Consider the following 16,019-nt stretch of genomic DNA (forward strand, 5'->3'; position numbering starts at 1 on the left):
CACCCCCAGTGTGTTTCCATTTGCAGAACAGCAGCTGAGCCTCACTAGGAAATTAGACAGGCACAAAAAGTAGACTCAGATTACACTAATGAGCCCATTAAGGGAGGTATAGGGAGCCTGTCTGGCCAGAATGAGAAACTGAAAGAGGTCTGGCTGTACTCCTTGCTTTATGTCTCTTACATTCTGTAGCCAGTTTTTACCTTCTGGGAGGGGGAGGTAATTGCTTTTTTCTCCCCTTCCTTCTCTCCTGTAGTCTCATATTTGCAAAAAGAAAATACTGTCTTACTCTTTTCCAACATTTGAGGGAGAAAATCTGACCCCATTGGTGTTTGCAGGCTATAAAGCTTTTGACAAAGCAATAACAAAGCACATCTACTGCCTGTAATCTTTCAAATTATATGTTCAGTTTTGCTCTCTGACCATTTTACGGAACTCCTCATTTACTACATGGAAAATCAAAGCACAAAAAAATTAGTAATTTTTAAAATAGTCATTAGAAACACCTAATAAAATCCCATCACATTTACTATGTGGTGACAATGTTATCCATAACAGCAAATAAACCTAAAGATTGCTTCAGAATTTTAGCAGTTTTCAGTTAATGGAAAAATGTATTTTGTATTATAGGTAGACATGTGCTTTTCCTAAAGGAAACAATAATGTTTTGAGCTTTGTGGTAGATAAAAACCAGGATCCCATTTTAAGAATTTGAGAATGTTATTTTTTACTGGTTTAAATCCAGTGAAATATAGGTTTGGGTTCTGCAGTATGTATCTTGTTAGTTTTTGTTACGTTTTCTCTAGTTTGTTTGGTTTTTTTTCATTATTATTATTATTCAAGAGGACTTTCCTAATATAAAACAGTCCTCTGTTTTTTAAACCTACACTTGGGGTAGCTTAAAGAGTTCATTCTCTTTCAGTTCCTAATTTGTTTTCGTTGTTCATGAGGGGAGTTTTTTGGGAGCTGTTCTGGTTTGACATCATTTATTGCTGTTACTTTGCAGTGGTGACTTGTGTTACTGATGGCCCAATATTTAAGCAGAAAAACAGAAAGGAGAATTTGGTAACAGACCAGCAGAAACCTGCAGCAAATATTCCAGGGTTCCACCTGGTAGAACACAAGCTGGAAAGCTGGAGGGGCATTAGGTGATGAGCGCTTCTAGAGAGCTGGTGAAAGGAGCTGGGGCTTGCAGGAGGAGCAACTTGGAATATGGTGGGTGGAGGATTTACTGAGGCGCCTTGGGAGATCCTGGAGAGAGGCAGTGGAGGGGCATGGGGAAGCAACCTGGAACAGATCCCTTGAACCTACTGAGTTCTTAGTGTAAGCGATATAATGTAGGTAACCTTAGCTTCGTTTTCAGTTGAGTTTGGACTATCTGACTTCCAAAGGTGCCTCCCAAACTGTTTTTTTTTCTCTGATTTCTGTAATCTTATTTTACACAAGTGATTATAAATACAGTACCAAGAATTTTATCAGAAATTGACATATTCTTTTCTTCTCTAGCTGCAGTTGAAATAAACTAAATCTTCTACTTCAGACATGGCATACATGTTCCCTGTGTGGAAAAACCAAATCCAATGTTTTCTTCTAACATTCATGAAATCGGTCATAATTCACAATATTTCTTTCTGCATTGGTGAAAGTTTCATTGGTGTAAAGACATTGGTATAGTCAGTCAGAGCGATTCCAATACATTGACTTTAATCTGATAGAGGTAAGGCATTCCAGAGAATTTTATTTTTAAATCAATTTTGCAGTAAAGTTATCAGAATGATAATAAAACCTTGAACCATGTGACAGTCTAAAGTCTAGAAAATTTATAGCCGGTGCTGCACCTGCATGAGTGCATCACTTGGAGATGTTTCTGCAATGTCTGAATATCACGTACAACCTTTAAGTAATTTACATGGAGCATTCTGATGTACCTTGCTTAACAGATGACTTTTTGATTCCATGCTTATAAGAGCCAATCTAATGACAAATCCCATGTACGTGGATGTGTGCAGTTTCTTTGTTGTGCACAGTGCTTATGTACTTTGTAATATAGTGCGCATATCATTTATTTATTACTGTATTAATAATTCATTAGTACTAAATTATGAGGTTTGAATAAATTGTGGAGCAGTTCTGATTTGCTGCTGAGGCAGTCTCTCTGGATAGTAAATGAACTTTGAGATGATACATTTAAATGGATCAGCAATGGATTCACTGAAAATTCCAGCACGTAGCTATAAAAAGACAAAAGAAACTCAACTTCTTTCTTTCTTCCCACCCCTAAATCCTTTAACTTGTAGTGAAATATCTTTAAAGGGAGGATTATCTGTTTATTCTTATGAGAGAGAGGACTGAATCTGAAATTGTTGTTGGGTTATCTAATTTTTTTCTATCATCAAAAGCTCAGCACAGCTTATTTCTCTAGTAAACGTTTTGTGTCCCTTGTAGCTATGACCGATTCTAAGAATTTTCTTCCTTCCTAAAAACTGATAAATTTCACAAAATCCAGTGAGTTGCCCTCAAAAAACCCAGAGGTTCATCTTGTGTACCTTAGTCACTACTGACAGCGTTTCTGTTGGATGTGGGGGTTCCCGCAGGCGCCAGTGCAGAGGCTCAGCCATATGCCTCCAAGAATTCTTTCTCAAATAGCGCCCTTAATGGAATAACTAATTTATCTGAGGCATTTTCCTTCTATTTGTTATGTCCAGCTCCTCCTGTGTAATGTCTTTTTATCTAATGATTGATAAGAAGGACCAATAAGTAAATTTAGATTGTCTTTCAGGGTCACAGGCAGAGCTCTGTAGATATTAGTATGATGATAATACATTGCTAACAACGTGAGGAATATATGTCTTTTATAAACAAAACCAAGAAAAGCCATATATTTGTTTTAGTCAGCTCTGTGGACCCCATTAAATTTTTGATGATTAATGGAAAAATATATTTGTTCATAAAAGGACATAGCCATTAGCAGTACCACTATATAACAAGGAAAAAAAAATAGCTAATCAACAAAATAAGTTACTGAAAACTCATACTATGTTTGATGGTCTTGCCAGGCTTTAATTAGACTAGCGTATCATGTGTAGTAATATGAAATAATACCCTTTTGTTTAAGGAGTGAACGCAGATAGTTGAGATAGGCTCACCTCCTTTCAGTCACTGCAACGTGTTTGCTGGCATGGTGTGCGGTATGACCTAACTCCACCTCCTAAACTTACTTAATGTTGCGTTCTTCTCTCATGGGGGACACTCATTTAGAAGTTCAAGTCATTTAAAAATTTGGGTAGATCATATATTGTTTAGAAAGATAATTAATTGCTTGCTTGCTTGTGTTGTATAGATACGAAGTTCCAGCTGCAGGAGGTAAGAAATTCTGTGTTTGTCTCTCTGAGGAAAAGCAGAATATGGGTAATTTAAAGCAGTGGCCTGTTTCAGGGGAAACAATATCCTGAAGTGGGAAGTCATAAACCTCTTCTGTAATAATAATTGTTTGGATGCAGGGATCATTAGATTTGTTATTTCAGATACGGCTGCTTTTTGTTCTGAGACCAGAAAATTCTTACCTGTCGAAAAGTAGAGAAACTTCTATATGCAAGAAGAAATGCATGTTCCTTATGTCTAAGCTGTTTAAAATAATCCGATTGCCATGGTTTGTAGATAGACTTGCCCAGAATTAAAGCTCTCAACAAAGTGGAGATGTTTCAGCACTTCTTTGGTTTGATCGGCTGATTGCCTTTGGTTGCAGTGTATCACCGACCTTCTCTGTGTGACTTTGTTAAAGGTGGTAATTTACTGTAAGGCTGACTGATGCCTAGAGATTTCTGATGCTCAGCTTTTTTTTCAGATAGTTTTTGGGAAGAGCATCTGACTTACTCAGTCATGTTCCATTCTTAAACAGGGTGTTTTCAGTCCATCACTTTTATTCACAGCCTTGATTTTTGGGAGATTTAACTGAAACTTTCTCCAATAATGTAGTGCTGGACATAGGACTGGTAGAGTAGCTGTGGTTTTGATTTCTTTTCTTTGGTTTTCATTTTACAAAACAAAAGTGACAAGGATTTGTGACAACACTACAGTTTACACACAAGCTTAAAACTGATTTTGAATGCAACATTAATATATTTAACATTCAGAAGTATCATGGCTGTGGTTTTGCTTTGAGGCCTTTCACAACAGGATGTAGATGTTAGGCCAAGTGTTATGCATCTTCTCTCTCTGTCCACTTTATTTTGCAGGAAGTTTGCATTTTATGCATGGAAAAATGCCTCTGCTTTTCATTTAACACGTCCTTCTCAAAGCACATCACTTAATACGTTAAAATATATTATTCTGGTTTTATATGCAACTGTAATACAAAGCAAATTCACCACTTCTGAAAGTTCCCATTCTGCCATTAATTCAGAAGAGAAATGTTGCTTATTGTCTCTAAGTTTATAATTTCCAAATGTAGTTTCTTTGTAAATGTTCACTCTCGATAACAAAGACTATTTGAGAGACCTTAACCACTTTAAACATAATGGAGGGTTTTTTAAATCTTCTTCATATGTTAATAGAAGTTGCAAGTGGCTTTGGATAAAACTAATTTAACATTAGTCATGTAACATAACTCTGTATGCAATTATGCTTACTCTTCTGCTGTGCAAGAAAGCACAGTAGCTGAGTGCCTTACAATAAATGGTCCATTACACAAGGAGGATCTGCATAATCAGTTTTAGATATTATGTTAAAAGCTTCGGTTCTCATATATGTGATAAATCAAATAAGAATTTTTGACTTAAGAACTTGGACCAAATTCTGAGTCTTAAGTTTGTTGTAATGTAGCATTTGACAGATAATAAATGAACTTGTGAACTTGAAAGAAACATTTTTCCAATTTCTAATAGTGCAATTTCTGGATATCTTTGTACATGTATGTGAATATTAAGCTCTTATTCTGTGGATCAGAGTCCTGCTAAGGATCCCATTTGGAAAAAAAAAAAACAAACCAAAACAAAACAAAAAACCCAAAAAAACCCACAACAAACTCACTTTTATTTACTTCTTTCTACTTCACAAAAAAGAAAGATTATTCCTGGAAAAGTATTCCTTTCAAGCAAAAAGATTATTTTTTTTTCTTTTACTCGTTTTAAAAATTGCATCATCCAAGAAAATGTGAACTGAGCAAATGTGTTGGTGAGGATGCCGTGACTGCAATCCATGAGAATTTCATAAATGTCTGGATTTTATGTAGGCAGAACATTTTAAAGAAATACTTCTGCCTATTGTGGCAGTTCTTCTCTTCAGTTTCATTTCAAGGAAACGTCCTTTTCTTTTTCAGCTGGCATACATCCAGTGGAGGTGAAATCTGAGCCAGAGAGCTTCTGAAAATTTAATCTAGAAGTACTGTAGTACTTTCATCTTTTCTGAAAGTGTCACTTATTGACTTCTTGGAATCACTGCAGCAAATCTGTAATGTAAGAGAAATCTAACTCTGAAAAGTAACTTGCAATGTTGTCATTGCCATTCTTGGTTTTCTTGTACCTTTGAGATCTTATGCTGTAAGTGAGGCCAGAGTTAAAAAATCTGAAAGATCTTTTTTCTTAATTGGAGTTTCGTCTTTTTCAAACGTTTTTATTCCTTCCTTTAAATTTGAATGCTTAAGGAAACAGATACCCTCCTGGAGAACTGTTTCCAATTTCCTTTTAAACATCCTGCTAAACCTCCCTTTTCTAAATGTCATTTTCTGTCTTGTACAAGAATACAAGTTCTTTTTCACTGTATTTTCACTCGCTTCTCTTGGTGCAAAAACTTACAGGATTTAAATGACACAAGATCAAGTCCATATGATTTCTGATGCCTTTTGGATTGTCGTTTGGGGAATCTCGCAGTTACATCCTAAAGAGTTCATATAGCTAAAGCAAGTTTAAGTGGTGTATTCAGTATTGCAACTGAACACAATTATTGTGTAATAAGTACTCTGTGTGAAGAAAATAAATTTATTCTGTATGATGGTTGCCCTTCATTCATACTGTCTTTCAGCTAATGAATACAAGCAAACTAAACACTATGCAAGTACCGTGATTATTTGAAAATACATATAGAATTGTTTCAGTATTGTTTCATAGCTTACTAATCTCTAAGCAGCTATATTTTATTATGTAGTATCCATGGAGATATTTAATTTTTCTATTTGTCTTTTGAGCATCAAAACAAGGAGTTAGATGCATGCTCATTTAAATCCACAGATTGAAATATTATTTAAAAGCTTTGATGGTTGTCTTTGCTGTGAATTTATACAGAAAAATTATCCAAACTTGTAAGGGTAAAGTTCATAATTTAATTCACTTGATGTCATCATCTTTGGTGTCATAAAAGAGCAGTATGTTGGAGCAAAGGTCATGCAGCACACATTATCAGTGCTATTTGTTGGAAACTGCATAAAGTCTTATTTTGACATAAACTGGTTTAATGACATGTAAATACAGCACCAAATTGAAGGAGGAATCTGGAGAACTGAGGAGAAAAACAACCCCAACACATTGATAATGAAAGCCTGCAAGACCGAACACCAGGATGTACAAAAGCAAATCTATCCCACAAAGTAACATAAACACAAAAAATGTAAAAACAAGTTTTAGTGACTGGTATAATTTATTTGACTCAAAGAAAAGGTTCACTGAACTAATAACACCAGATGAAAATTTAAGAGATGGGAATTTTTACTGTAAATACTGACAGGATATTGAAGAATAGCCTTAGTGTTGGAGAAAATCTGATATAAATTTGTCTTTAGATTGTAAAAAGAATTAACAATTTGAGGAAGCTTTAAATTAGGAGTATTATCCAGAGACTTGGCTACATGGCTCATTCAGACCTAACTAGAAGCAGTGTCTTGAAATTTGAGAATTATTTCTATGGTCTGGAAAAATGTAGTCACTCATAATCGATAAAATAAAAATATGTGCATGTCACATTTCTGACAATGTAAATCATGTTTTTCATTGGTTTTAATTGCATTGCCAGCAATAAAACCTTCACAGTTTTGTATTTGCTGTGTGTTGGCTCTATTCCAGATTTTCTATTTGATACATCAGTGATTGGATTGCTTGTTTGTGAGGACTGAATTTCCTGGATGTGCACTTGATGAATACGTTTTATGACATGAAGGAAAGAGGCAGATCAGTTTGCCTAAGTGGTTGCAGATTCTAAAAATGGACTTATATTAGAGAAATTTTCTTTTTTTAAACATTTTTCTTTCTTGCAATATTAATATTTTTCAGATATCTTCCGAGTATTACTATGAATTCATACATTGAAATCAGTGGTTATTGAATTGAAAATAGCTAGTTTGGAATAACTTTGGTTGTATAAGGTGAGATGGATATGAAAAATTCAATCCCTAGATCTGAACAGATATTCGGTCTGTATTCCATTGGTGTTTGTTTTAGTCTTTTACAAGCTATAGAGAAAGAAACAACTTATTAATGAAGGATATGGCAAGTTTTCCCAGTGACTAACTGTTGTATTGCCACAGTTTCCTGCTGAGAAGTATCAGGGGTGAAACGTACCATAGGTCTAATTTATTCAGTCTCAGAGCTATTAATAATTCAGAAATGTTTCAGTTCTTATTGATGTTTAACATTGTAAATGGACAAATAGTGTATGTACTGTTAGTGTCTACACAGGAAATTACTTGAGAGGAGAAGGAATACTAGATTTTTAATTGTTGATTGGAGCAGATGCTTTCTAGATTAACCCATTTTCCTAAGAACTTTCTAGATTTGTATTATAGCCTGCTTCTTGTTTTGCAAACAATCAGAGAATAGTAATGTTGAAGTAGCAGGGATAAAACCTGCTTATTTTCTGTAGAAACTGTAACAGTATGAAGGCTGCATCATTGAATAATGACAATATTGTAGTTAATAATGTCAGTCTTAATTTATATAGTAAAATTCAATATTCCTAAAAAAAGCCATATTCTTTTATATACACATGTGCACAAAAAAAGAACATAGCAAAGAAAATATTTGTAGATTTGCTTATGAGTCATCCAATTTGATCATTTGCCTAATTGAATTCACTGTACATCTTAAGCCAACTGTCATGGTAGTAACTTCTTATTTTTAATTTATTTTCATACATGTGAGACTTATATGGCTAGTCAGACTTCTTAGTAATTTCATCTGGCTTCTTTAGTATGCTGAAAACTTTTTATTTAAGTTATTCATATAGCATTATGAAATGTGCCATAGTACGGAGATCGTTGAAAACAATATTGTAAAAATTCATTTTTATGTTATGGAATATAGAGTAGTGAGAGCAGATGTGTTGTTTCTAACTCTAAAAAATATGAAGATAAATATGCTATGTCTGTGTGGGAGATATTTCCTCAGTATTGAGGGTTTGTTACTGTATGGCTTGCGTCTAAGCTTGACATCATTTTTGTAAAAGTTAAAATAAACATTTTGTAGATTCCTATAGAAAATATAAATGTGTTCATGCTTTTCTTTTTGAGCCCAGTGGACTTAAGCTGAAATACTCAAACACGTACACGTAAAATAATGTAGGATTAGATTTACTACAACTTGGTGGAGAATGTATTGGAGCAGCAATCTGTTTACATGTCCAATGTAGAAAATGGAGTAATAAAAGAGATGTAGTGTTTCTAAAATGACGTAAATATGACCCTGAGGCTTTTCTTTGTATACATATTAAAAATATATTTTAAAAGATCATTTACAAAGTATTTTTGCTCATTCAACCATATTCCATAAGAATATGTTAACATTTACATTAGTATCATGTTGTTATTGGCTCATTCCTGGACCCAGGAGTTTCCTTCTAGTGCTGTGCTACTAGATAGTCAGTGGTATGCAGCAGTTGTCTGTCATCTTTCATTTATAACTTGCTTTTTCTGTCCTGCTTGATCGAAAGAGTCTCTATTCAGGCTTACATGCACAATATAGCCATGTTGGATTAGGAGCCTATTTCTTAATAGCAAGCTGAGAAACAGGGGTTTTTTTTATGCGTTGTTTTTTACTGTTGGTTGTTTTTTTTGAGGGAAGCGCATGGGAGCATATAAAGACCTTTGTGGGGTGTTTTTTGGGGGGGAGGGGTGTCAGGTTTAGTTTCTTCAGGATTCATGTTCTTTCTTGTTTTCTGATTTTGATTTGTTATTACCTCTTAGTTCGTAATACAGAAGCCAACAAGATTGCAGAAAAGAGAGGGTGAACATTTAAGTCATTAAACCAATCCATCTGTCTTCGTAATTTTTTTTCACTCCACTTCTTTCTTGGATAAACTGATTTCCATGAGGTAATGATATAAGTGGTATCAGTTTGCTCCACAATACTACAGAGTTTATATATTTGCAGTACTTCTTAAAAGTCATGACAAGAAAGTATGGTCACTGAACTGCAACTCAAGATTTGTTTAATAGGTGTGGGGTTTTTTCCAAGCATGTGTCGTGATTAGGCTGCTAGGGTAAATCATTAATAGGAGAGATTCCTGTTTTGATTGGAAGAGAACTTTTTTCTGTTTTATGTTAACACTGAAAGATGTGCTGCAGTCATTGGCTATGGTGTTTCTAGAGAGAAATACTGGAGTTCATCTTAGCCCTAAGGATGCCACTTAAGCCTTGCTGAATAAACCAGTGGAATATGAACATGCAAGCAGAAAGTTTGGTGTTCATTCTGATAGCATCTGTAACAACTCAGAAAAACTGCCATAAGGCCATAGTGGTATTTTGTAAAATGAACAGTCATGAACTTTTACATATTATAGACTTCTGAAGAGTAAATTTAGCCTAAATGCATAGACAGACACAACAGTTAGTGACATTTGTCAAGTACATGTTTGATAACAAGTAGTTTCTGCAGGCATTGTATTCATCACCTTCTGAGTCTATATTCATAAAGTTGACTAGAAAACTATTTTTAAAGTTTTCTAAAGTCTTTCTCTAAGTAATGAGAGCATCCTCCAAAAGACTAGCTGCCTTGTCTTATTCTCTGAGAGTGGCTCCTCTTTCTTTTTGTTGACATGTTTGTTTCTGCCTATTTTGTTTCTGAAGATAGTCATCAAACCATGAAGTTGCATGAGTATTTCTTAGACTGCCAGGTATGGCCCTACTTGTTCATAGGCGTGATGGACTGGTCAGTGTTGTGGAAATGTGCTTAAAAACCTGTATTGTATTTAGCCGATAAAAGGCAGCATGACTGTAACAGGGCAGCATCATGTGTACAGCTCCTGTTATATTTAATTTTAAGATAGATGTTGTTCTAATGGCTGTAGATCTTGCTCTCATCTCTTCAGACTCTAGAAGAGTTTGTGCAACTGTCTAACCATTTTAGATGATAACCGAGTGTGTGTAGCCTGACTACATATAGCTGCATATGTATTAACTGTTTGCATAACACAATACAGAAAAGGCAGATTTTATAGAAGTGCAGTCCTTAGACTCTGTTACAACACATACAGTACTGGTTAATATACCATACAGAAATGGGTTCTTTGGGGGAAACCTACTGTGTAACTTAATACTGCTATCACCTTGGTGTAGGAAAAAGCCCCTGATAGTAAGAACTTTCCTTGACTTGAAAAAAAATAGACATGACTGCTCACACTAAGGAAATCCTTGTGAATTTTCAACTTACAAATATAAAGAAGCAGATAATAATTTTTATTTCTGAAATAAAGAATTTATTTCAGAAAAAATTTCTCCCTCTGCCCCCCGCCTTTAATTTCTGAAAAACAGATGTGTAAGGTAAATAAATGACCTAAGAGTACCAAATAATACTGCATTACTTTAGCTCTTAGGTAAAAATATACCTTATGGAAAAGGATCCCGGTGTCCTTCCTTGTAAGACTGACCTCTCTCCCTTTTTGCTGGTGCATCTTCCCTGGGTATTTAGAGCCACAGATGCCGTCCAGCTTCTGAAGGAAAAGTACCTGTTGAGACACAGCGGGTTCTCAGTCCAAGCATGGCTGGGCAGATCCTCAGGGTCACTGGTGCTATGGATTTCAGAAGGATTTGCTGGAGAAGTCTAAACAACAATCATACCTTTCATTTGAGAATGGTGAATCGTTTTAAGGTGGCATGGGTGAAGTTATTCATTTTTTAATAAATAAAGGAAGACTTGGCATTCTCGGGCTTTCTATTCCAGAGAAACAAATTTTGTGTTTTCCTAAAGTGCTTTGTGGCTGACAGGAAAAATGCCTGATTGCTATAGCTATTTATTAGGAAATTTCTCATCTGTTCACTAGCCTTTGCAAAGACCCCTTTTTTGTATCTTTTATCATAGTAAAGAGTATTTGTTAAGGACTCAGAAGCTGTTGAAGCTCAGCTGAAAAAGCAGGGATTTGAAGTCAGTGCATACCCTCGAGTAGCTAATTTTGAGGAAGAGATGGCTTGTGTAATGTTAGGTTGGATGTCCATGAGCATTTAGTTTCTGTTGGAAAATTGTTAAAAAATAGAAAATTTTCTCAACTAACATTAAGTTGATGTAAAAATTACCTAGAAGTTAACATAGAAGAGGTAGATTTCTGTGATTCATGGTGTCATGTGTTAATTCAAACTGACTTTGGAGCTGTTACACTTCATGAAAAAGTATGTCACCAATTTTTTTTCCCTCCCAGACAACCCCTGCTATTGAGCTCATACTGTCATCAGAAAAAAAGTTGTGTCTTTAGCCAGCTCTCACCTCCTGTGTAGAACAGGTGCAGTCTGTGACATTTTTGGTGACAGAAGCCTACAGCAAATGGAGCACCTTATCTACATCTGCTTCAGTGTTTTTTCTCTTGGGAACTGGGACTCACGGCACCCTGACCAGTATTCACAATATTTCTGTACTGGCTGTCTGTGGCACCACCTGTTTTGGTCGGGGGGCTGCAGGGGTGACCTCTGTGAGGAGAGGCCGGGGCTGCCCCGTGCTGGACACAGCCGGTTCCGGCCGGCTCTGACGGACCCACCCCAGGGCACAGCTGGGCCCTGCAGCCAAAATGGCGGCACCTGTGGGAAAACACATGCACAAAAGAACAAAACACCACATGTCAGTGTGAGGAAAAAAGTGTGAGAAAAAGCCCTGTGAACATCAAGGTCAGTGAAGGAGGAGGGGCTCCAGGTGCTGGAGCAGGGATTCCCGTGAAGCCTGTGGGACAGGCCATGGTGAAGCAGGTGTTTCCCTGCAGCCCATGGAGGAACGTGCCAGAGCAGATGTGCACACTGCAGCCTGTGAAGGACACGGCGCTGGGTGGGTGGGTATTTCGTGAAGGAGATGTGGCATGTTGAGAGCCCATGTTGGAGCAGTCATCCTGAAGCCCTGCAGCCTGTGGGAAGGACCCATGCTGGAGCAGGGGAAAAATGTGAAGTGGAAGAAGCGGCAGAGAGGAACTTCAGTGGTCTGACCTCAGCCCCTCATTCCACATCTCCCTCATGCTCGGGGAGGGAAGAGGTATAGGAGTTGAGAAAGAATGAGTGAAGTTGAGCCTGGAAAAAAGGGGCAAGGGAGGGGGGAAGTTCTTTTAGATTTTGTCTTTGTTTCTCACCATCCAAATCTATTGTAATTGGCAATAAATAGTTTTTCACTAAGCCGAGTCTTTTTTGCCCATGACAGTAATTGGTAAGTGATCTCCCTGTATTTATCTTGATGCATGCGCTTTTTCACTTTATTCTCCCCTACCACATTTCCTTTGGAGGAGCAGGAGTGAGAGAGCAGCTGGCCAGGCGTCTGCAGCTGGCCAAGGTCGACAACGACTCCAACACTTACCAGTGTCAGCAAGCAGGACTGGGTTCCATTTTGTCTCTGTTCATAAAATTGGTCTGTTTTGAAGATAACTGCTCCCATGGGTGTTAACTACACTCTCACTGTAGAAAATAGAAGCCTAAAAAGAAGTGATCTGTTGGAAACTTATTATTTGTTGTAATTTAGTCCATTTATTATTTTTAGGTCTTTTGAAAATATATCTGGCCTCAGAGAGAGTACTGTAACTTTGGGGAGAGTATGCTGTGTTTCTTGTACAAATCTAAACCCCTTCATCCGTTGTAACTGCCTTAATTTTGGAACGTAGCACCACCAAAGTTACAATTGAAAATCAGGAAGACGCAAGTCAGGAAAGCCAAAAAGGGAAAGACTAATCTTCAGCGCAGTTTCTTTCTGCTTGTGCATATGGCTTCAAATACAAAATTCATGTATGTAGTACCTGTCCAATAGTGTAATATAAACATGAGTTTAGCAAGCATAGTATAAACCACCAGATGGAGTAGTGTTGCCATCAGAAATGAAAAGAGTGATAGAAAGGGCATGTTTTTTCTTTCTACTTTTGTAAAATAAGTTGCACGTTTTTTTAAGATTCTATGCCAACTTGATGTATAAATCCATATGTCAGAACTTGTAACCGTTGACTGCAGTACACAGCTGTGTTAACATGTTTCTTTTTCACAATAAAGTGTGTTTAAACTTAATGTTTAGGCTAGGGAAAGCGAGAATGTTATTCCTTTTTTCTTGTTGTGAGGTTTGTATTAACCGGAGTTCACAAACTGTATGCAAATTTGGTCTTTTTTTTCCCCTTTCATTTTTTTCTTTATCTCATAACTGGTATCTGTTTGCTATGTCATTACTTTAGGAAAGCTATGATATCTAATTTTCTATGAAGTATCTGACAATTAATTTAAATACTTCTTGCTACAGTGTTTTAGAATTAGAAGAGAGGCAGATGATGACTATGCCAAAAGCTTTTATTTGGATATTTTTGTTGCTGTTACCTTCTATTTTCTGTTTCTTTTCTTCTTATGTTCTCCTAGGATCTTGCACAAGAGCATATCAACATTTAAAATTTGCAGAATGAAAAGATGGCACGGGCAATGCTGGTACCACCGGGATCTGACAGCTTCTTCTATTTCACCAAAGAATCTCTTGCAGCTATTGAAAAACGTATTGCTGATGAAAAATCTCATTGTGACAAAGATGAGCATAAAGATGATGATGGTCATGAAGACAATCACCCAAAGCCAAGTAATGACTTGGAGGCAGGAAAGACACTGCCATTTATATATGGTGATATTCCTCCAGGAATGGTGTCAGAGCCCCTGGAGGACCTGGATCCGTATTATATCAATAAAAAAGTAAGTGTTTTACTCCTCTTGAACTATAAAGTGATAAATACTCTGTTGTGGAGATAGATAGAAGCCCTGGCTGAAAGTATTATGCAGTATGCGTTAACTAGTTTGAATACGCTATGAATATCACTGTAACTCTTCTGCTTAATTGGCTTTTTTTTTTTTTTTTTTAAAAAAGAACTTTTCTTTTAATGTCTAAGGATTCCTTATGATGATATTTTGAGTTGGTGGATTTTGCATTAGATGTCCTTTAATCTCTTCAAATCTGATTGAATGCTGAAGCATTGGAAAAATTCCTCTGTGTCTGGCTACTCTGTTCCTGAGGTTTCTAGGAAACGTAGACAGTACCTGAGATCTAGTTTAGCAGGGTAGTCTTTGTACAAAGTGCTCGCTCAGTCATCTGCCAAAACAATCGAGTGTCAAATATTCCTTGAAATCTTATAGAAATGTATGTTTTACAAAAAGTTAAACGTTAAACTCTATTTGACTAGGGAGGAACATAAGTAAAAAAATAATAAATTATTATTATCACATATGGCTTCAAGTGATATGATTTCTGTGAACTGGTAGCAGCTTGTGTCACTTACAGATATGAATTTTTTATGCTAGAGTTTGCTTCAACACCACTGCAACTGTTCTGAGTCTCATGGGAAGGATTTGATTTTTCTGGCCAGTTACAGTTTTCCTGATATTTTAGTCATCAGGATGATTTTAATACCAATTCATAGAATCATAGAATGTGTTGGGTTGGAAGGGACCTTTAAAGGCCATCTAGTCCAACCCCCCTGCAGTAAGTAGGGACATCTTCAATGAGATCAGGTTGCTCAGAGCCTCATCCAGCCTGGCCTTGAATGTCTCCAGGGATGGGGCCTCCACCACCTCTCTGGACAACCTGTGCCAGTGTCTCACCAACCTCATCGTAAAGAACTTCATCCTAAGGCAAGCAAGGAGAGGCGGGGGTGTGGCCCTGTATGTTAAGGAGTGTTATGAATGCTTTGCACTAAATGATGGTGATAATGAGACTGAATGTTTATGGGTAAGAATCAGGGGCAGGGCTAACAAGGCAGATATCGTAGTAGGAGTCTGTTATAGACCGCCCAATCAGGATGAGGAGGCAGATGAAATATTCTATAAACGGCTGGGAGAAGTCTCAAGATCGCGAGCTCTTGTCCTCGTGGGGGACTTCAATTTGCCGGACATCTGCTGGGAATACAATACAGCAGGGAGGGAACAGTCTAGAAGGTTCCTGGAACGTACTGGGGATAACTTCCTGACACAGCTAGTGAGAGAGCCAACTAGGGAAGGTGCCCTGCTGGATCTGTTCTTTGTAAACAGGGAAAGTCTTGTGGGGGATGTGAAGGTTGGAGGCTGTCTTGGGAACAGTGACCATGAAATGATAGAGCTTTCGATTCTGCGAGAAGCAAGGAGAGGGGTCAGCAGAACTGCTACCTTGGACTTCCGGAGGGCGGACTTTGGGCTTTTCAGGAGCCTGGTTGACAAAGTCCCCTGGGAGGCAGTCCTCCAGAGCAAAGGAGCCCAGGAAGCCTGGATGATTTTCAAGAAGGAAGTCTTAAAGGCGCAGGAGCAGGCTGTCCCCATGTGCCAGAAGACAAGCCGTCGGGGAAAAAGACCGGCCTGGCTAAACAGGGAGCTAGTGTTGCAACTTAGGGAAAAAAGAGGATCTATGGCCTCTGGAAGGAAGGGCAGGCCACTCAAGAGGACTACAAAGAGGTAGTGAAGCTATGTAGGGAAAAAATCAGGAGGGCCAAAGCCCAGCTGGAACTAAACCTGGCTTCTGTTGTCAAGGACAACAAAGAAAGTTTCTATAAATATATTAGCAATAAGAAGAGGACTAAGGATTATCTCTGTCCTCTAGTAGATGGGGCCGGCAACATAGTGACCAAGGATGAGGAAAAGGCTGAGGTACTTA

General features: G+C 37.3%; 1 protein-coding gene across 1 annotated transcript in view; it reads left to right on the top strand.

The window, feature by feature from the left end:
• The window catches only part of LOC141745992 (sodium channel protein type 2 subunit alpha-like), a 79,238-nt gene that overhangs the window by 14,585 nt on the left and 48,634 nt on the right, over positions 1–16,019 (top strand). The window contains exon 2 of the mRNA XM_074593587.1: positions 13,775–14,095. Within this exon, the coding sequence (XP_074449688.1) occupies positions 13,823–14,095 (273 nt within the window). The 5' untranslated portion in view covers positions 13,775–13,822. The remainder of the gene's footprint in view (positions 1–13,774; positions 14,096–16,019) is intronic.

This window comes from Larus michahellis, chromosome 7 (assembly GCF_964199755.1).
Source record: "Larus michahellis chromosome 7, bLarMic1.1, whole genome shotgun sequence".
Taxonomy (NCBI): domain Eukaryota; kingdom Metazoa; phylum Chordata; class Aves; order Charadriiformes; family Laridae; genus Larus; species Larus michahellis.